The sequence below is a fragment of the Nematolebias whitei genome, chromosome 5, assembly GCF_014905685.2.
Source record: "Nematolebias whitei isolate Nwh7 chromosome 5, NemWhi1, whole genome shotgun sequence".
NCBI lineage: Eukaryota > Metazoa > Chordata > Actinopteri > Cyprinodontiformes > Rivulidae > Nematolebias > Nematolebias whitei.
Window position 1 is genome coordinate 1,957,637 of NC_056502.1, and position 5,924 is coordinate 1,963,560.

A 5,924-nucleotide genomic window follows, 5' to 3' on the forward strand; every position below is an offset into this window, starting at 1 on the left:
CCCAAGGAAACATAGTAAGAACCCAAGGAAACATAGTAAGAACCCAAAGGAAACATGGTAAGTACCAAAGGAAACATGGTAAGAACCAAAGGAAACATAGTAAGAACCCAAGGAAACAGTAAAAATCAAACGAAATATAGTAAGAACTGAAGGAAACATCAGAGTCAGAGGTTCATTATTGTCATTCACACCACATGTGGTACATGTGGTGAAACAAGATTGTGTACTCGGGGTCCCAGTTACATCCAACAATAAAATGTAAAAGAAAAACAATGATAACATCCAGTGTCTTCAGATGGAGGATGAAACATCTCACCATCAGAAAAGAAACTGTCCAGATGACCTGACTGAACATTGTTGGATTTTATACCTGGATTATTGAGCATGAACTTTGGTGAAGACGTTTCACTTCTCGTCCGAGGAGCTTTCTCCGTTCAAAGAAACAAGGAGTGTGGGGTTCAAGTTATAAAGTTGAGGAGTTCTGTAAGCGTGCATAATGCAGATTGACCTCTCACTCCTCACAATCAAGGATCATTGGGGTCTTTGTTAGTCTGACCAGAGTGGGCTCTCTGGTCACATGGTTGAAATTCCTGATAAGTGTATAAATGACTGGGTAAAGGACTGGTCCCCAGCTTTTACACTCTTCCGTGTCATCTATTAAACTTAAGGATCATGTTGAACTGTGATGATATTTAGCCACATTTAATGCCCAACGTGGTCTGAGCTTTGGGGGGACCAAGAGCCGCATCTCTGCGCTGACGTGTTTCCATGGATCACAGGGCCCTGACGAAGTAATTATTAGTGTTGTTTATTAAAAGGTTCCTGGTCTGCAGAGCTGCAGTGGGGGGTCCTGTCAGAGTCCTAGTTTAGAGGTACTGACTATGGTGGCAGCAACATATTTACTGTCTGTCCACAGATTGCAGCTGCGTCGGCTACAAACTGAGAAACATGTTCAGTGTTTTCAAACAGCAATTTTGATAAATTGGTGAAGTGCAGCTTTTTACGTTGTGTGTCTGTGTCTCTGTGATGGACTCTGTGATGTGTGGTGTTTCTGTTCAGCCTCCTGACACGACTTCTGTTCTGATTTGGTGCTTTATAAATAACGTGAACTGAATGGACCAGTCCAGGTACTGATTGACCCTCTGTGTTTCTGGCAGAGTGCCATCGAGTCTCTGTTCGGAGCGTCCATGACGGGCGTGGCCTACTCGCTGTTTGCCGGTCAGCCTCTCACCATCCTGGGCAGCACCGGGCCGGTTCTGGTGTTCGAGAAGATCCTCTTCAAGTTCTGCTGGTGAGTCCATATCGGGTGCTGATTTGTAGGTTTGTCTGAATGTGACTCTGCTCAAAGTTCTGACACAAACATCCATGAACTCCTCCCAAAGACACCTGTGTGACCCGATTCTGACCAGAACTTCAGGGCTGAAGTATTGATGCTTAGCTCTAAAACCTGGAAACTAAGTTCTGATGGTTCTGGACATGACAAGTTAGGAACCAGGTTTTGATAGATCTGGACGTTCCTAGTATCACCTCTGGTTCTGTGTCAGATGAAATTATAAAATTGTCACTAGAACCTGATTAATGTTTGGACAGTTTTTGTCCTGTTGAGCTCTGAATTATCAAAAATAATAACCTGATCCAAACCATCCACATGCCTGCTAGATCCCATCCCAACCACACTGTTTAAAGAGGTATTTCCCTTAATTAGTAACCACGTCTTGGATCTGCTGAATTTATTTCTAATAAATGTGGCGGCTGTGGATGAGTGGTTAGAGCAGTCGTCCTCCAATGCGAGAGTTGAGGGTTCGATTCCACCAGCAGTCACATGTTGAAGTGTCCCTGGGCAAGACACTGAACCCCTCATAGCCTCTGATGTGTGTCCCATCGATGAATGAATGTGATCTAAAGCTCTGATTAGTCTCTTTAGAATGATTTGTTCAGTTAGCTCTGTATAGATCTAGTATAGAGCTGTATGAATGGGTAAATGAGGCACAGATTGTTGTAAAGAGCTTTGAGTGTCTTGAAATAAGATAGAAATGTGATATAAGTACAGTCCATTTACAGTCCATAAATGGTTATGTACCACAGAGCTTTAAGGTTGTTGTAATTAAACCTTTACTTAAGAAGTCTGATCTTGATTCAGAAATTCTGGCCAACTATAGACCTATATCTAATCTAACTTTCATCTAAAAAATTCTAGAGAAACTAGTTGCAGGTCAGTTGCGTGAACATCTACAAAGAAATAATCTGTTGAAGAGTTTCAGTCAGGGTTTAGAGCTCATCATAGCACAGAAACAGCACTAGTAAAAATCACTAATGATTTTCTCATGGCCTCAGACAATGGACTTGTGTCTCTACTGGTCCTGTTAGACCTCAGTGCTGCATTTGATACAGTTGATCACAATATTTTACTACAGAGACTTGAATATGATGCTGGGATTACAGGAACAGCTCTAAAATGGTTTAAATCATATCTATCTGATAGATTCCAGTTTGTAAATGTAAATAATAAATCTTCTTCATACACCAAAGTTAGTCATGGAGTTCTTCAAGGTTCAGTGCTTGGCCCAATACTCTTTACTTTATATATGCTTCCATTAGGTAAAGTTATTAAACAGCTTGGGATAAATGTTCATTGTTATGCTGATGACACACAATTATATTTGTCCATTAAACCCAATGAATCCAATCAGCTACTTAGACTACAAGCATGTCTTAAAGACATAAAAACCTGGATGACCCTTAATTTTCTCCTGTTGAACAGACAAGACTGAGGTTTTGGTTTTTGGACCTGAGCACCTTAGGAATGAATGTTTCAGTCTTTCTCCCTCCTTAGATGCATTAATCTGTCCTCCAGCTCTAATGTTAAAAATCTTGGTGTTATTTTTGATCAGGACATGTCTTTTGTCCCCCACATTAAAAACGTTACTAGAACCTCCTTCTTCCACCTGCGTAATATCACTAACATTAGAAACATCTGATCTAAAGATGATGCAGAAAAACTGGTCCATGCATTTGTCACGTCTAGACTGGACTATTGCAATGGTTTATTATCTGGGTGTCCAAATACTTCTTTAAAACGTCTTCAGTTGATCCAAAATGCTGCTGCCAGAGTCTTAACTGGAGTTACTGGGAGAGATCATCTCTCTCCAGTTTTAGCTTCTCTCCATTGGCTCCCAATCAAACACAACTAAATGGTTCCTGAAAGTTTCTCTGGGTTTGTTTGAAATGGTTTCTGAACATTAGGCCTGTCTCGATGAACAATAAATCAATTAATCGCATGATAAATGAAAACTATCGACCTCATTTTCATTTATCAGCGTTATTGTTTCTTCGTGTCTCTCTTTCTACTGAAGACACTGGACGACAAAAGACTCAACTCCGGTTCTTCACTGACCCCTCCCTTTCTCTTTTCTCTTTAAAATCTGTTTTAATGATCCAAAATCACGTTTTTGGATCATTAAAAGCAGCTAAGCTGAGAAGCTAAGCTAACAGGCCGACTTTGGGAAAAAACCTCCGTCTTGTCGAAGCTTCAAAATTCACGGTTGAAACTCGTGCCTTTGTGTAAAAAGTTGTTTTTCTCTGAAAAAGAAGCTGAGAACTTGTTTACTGATTTTTTTTTTTTATTAAAAGCTTTGTGTGACAAATGCTAAAGAGCTCAAACCACACCAAGCGTCCGCCATTTTAAGAACCGAAGAGAGACAGCCCATGTCACGTCAAGGGCCCTCCCTCCCATTTTTCTTAGACACGCTGCTCGCTCCCTCACTATCCATCCTTCCGTTCGAACAGTCTTATACTGCTATCCATTGGTCAAAAAAGGTGCTACACACAAACATTAACCAACATTTCTTCTTAAATTTGATAGTAATGACTAATTATTGTCAAATTTCAAGCAATATTATTGTTTATTGGAATAATTTCTGAGACAACTAATCGCCCAGCAAAATTAATTATCATGACAGGCCTACTGAACATCTCTCTGGGTTTGTTTGAAATTGTTCCTGAACATCTCTCTGGTTTGTTTCTTTAATAACTCAAACAAAAGAATATATTTTATTTACATCAGCAGCAATAAAAGTGTTGCAACTGTAAACAGGAAGTGGGTGAATCCACCTAACAGGTCCGGGTTTACCTTAATGTTCTGTCCAACATTTTTCAGTCAGGTCATTTGGACGGTTTATTTTTTTGTGCTGAAACGTTTCGCCTTCGATCCAGAAGGCTTCATCAGTCAAGGAAACACACAACAAAACTGATGTGTGTGTGTGTTTCCTTGACTGATGAGCCTGATTGTTGCCTGGATGAGTTCTGATTCTGCAGAACCTCCTCCGTGTGCTGCAGTAAGAACCATTCTGCTGAATGTTATGTTATGCTGTTTGTGTGACCGTTGTCAACACTCTTCAGGTCCGGTCCGGACTCAGCCTCAGGGTCAGGTGTTGGTCCTTCAGAGCCGGGCCTGGACCGGAATGTTTCTGTGGGTTTGGTGTTAGAAGAAGCCAAACGGATCAGGGATCAGAGGGATAATCTGGATTTAAGGGGATTAGGATTTAGATTAGACGTTTGTTCGGACAGATCTGAGTATTTAAATCGTTTTTTAACACTTTGATAAAATCCTTGTTGTGTTTAAGTTTTCTGCTCTTTAATCCAGTAAATCAAAACTACAGATTATATCAACACATAACTTTCTATAGATTAGGACTAAACTCAAGGTTTTATTGATGTTTTGACAGAAAACTGAACATTAAATTACGCTTTGATTTAAAAAAAAAAAAAAAAGATCTTTGTTCGATGCATGGAGGGTTCAGAAGCTACAAGAAGAATAAAAGACAAAATGTTCAATAAAATATAAAAACATCAATTAGTTGTTTTTTTTTTTTTTCATTAGCAACATTTTTACGGATAAACGCAGGGCTCAGTCGTAGGCCCCCTCCTCTTCACACTGTACCTGCTCCTCTCTTGTATGGGGTTCCACATGGCTCAGTCGTAGGCCCCCTCCTCTTCACGCTGTACCTGCTCCTGTCTTGTATGGGGTTCCACAGGGCTCAGTCTTGGGCCCCCTCCTCTTCACACTGTACCTGCTCCTGTCTTGTATGGAGTTCCACAGGGCTCAGTCGTAGGCCCCCTCCTCTTCACGCTGTACCTGCTCCTCTCTTGTATGGGGTTCCACAGGGCTCAGTCTTAGGCCCCTCCTCTTCATGCTGTACCTGCTTCCTCTTGGCTCTATTTTTTAGAAAATATGGATCTCCTTTCATTGTTACGCAGATGATCCACAGATACATGTCCCACTAAAGACGAAGGACTAACTCTCTGGCCCCTCTGTCTTCATGTCTGGAGGACATCAAAGCCTGGATGGTTGTGAACTTCTTAAAGTTCAACAAGGGAAAGACTGAGGTGATGGTCTTTGGAAGCTCCACTGAGACTCCCAGTGCAGATGTTGGTTCCTTGGCCCAGTACATCAGGCCAGCTGTTTCAAACCTGGGGTCAAAGTTGATGCTGGACTAAAATTAGAAAACCACATCAGAGCAGTTGTTAAATCTAGTTTGTTCCATCTGAGGCAGCTGAAGTGAAGCTGATTCTTTCTCAGCAGCGTTTCAAACAGTAGTTCACGTCTTTGTGACCTCTCAGCTGGACGACTGTAACACTCTACAGGAACCAGTGACTCGTGTGTCTCTCAGCGTCAGAGGGTCCAGAACGCTGCTGCACAGCTTGTAACTGAAGGTTTGACCACATCTCTCCTGTTTTATCCTCCCTGCACTGGCTGCCTGAACATTCCAGGATTCATTTTAAATTATTTTATTTGCTTTTAAAACTCTTAATGGACTGGCCCCGCCCTATCTGTCCGAGCAGCTGCATCCATACACGCCCTCTGGATCCCTCAGGTCTTGTGATCAGCTGCTCCTCGGGTCATGTGATCAGCTGCTCCTCAGGTC

At 41.6% G+C, this 5,924-nt stretch overlaps 1 protein-coding gene across 2 annotated transcripts in view; it reads left to right on the forward strand.

Moving 5' to 3' along the window:
- Nucleotides 1-5,924, forward strand: part of LOC119409219 (sodium bicarbonate cotransporter 3) — a 31,068-nt gene that overhangs the window by 19,769 nt on the left and 5,375 nt on the right. For both annotated transcript variants that reach the window (XM_037676058.1, XM_037676059.1), the window contains one exon: nt 1,158-1,291. In XM_037676058.1, the coding sequence (XP_037531986.1) occupies nt 1,158-1,291 (134 nt within the window). The remainder of the gene's footprint in view (nt 1-1,157; nt 1,292-5,924) is intronic.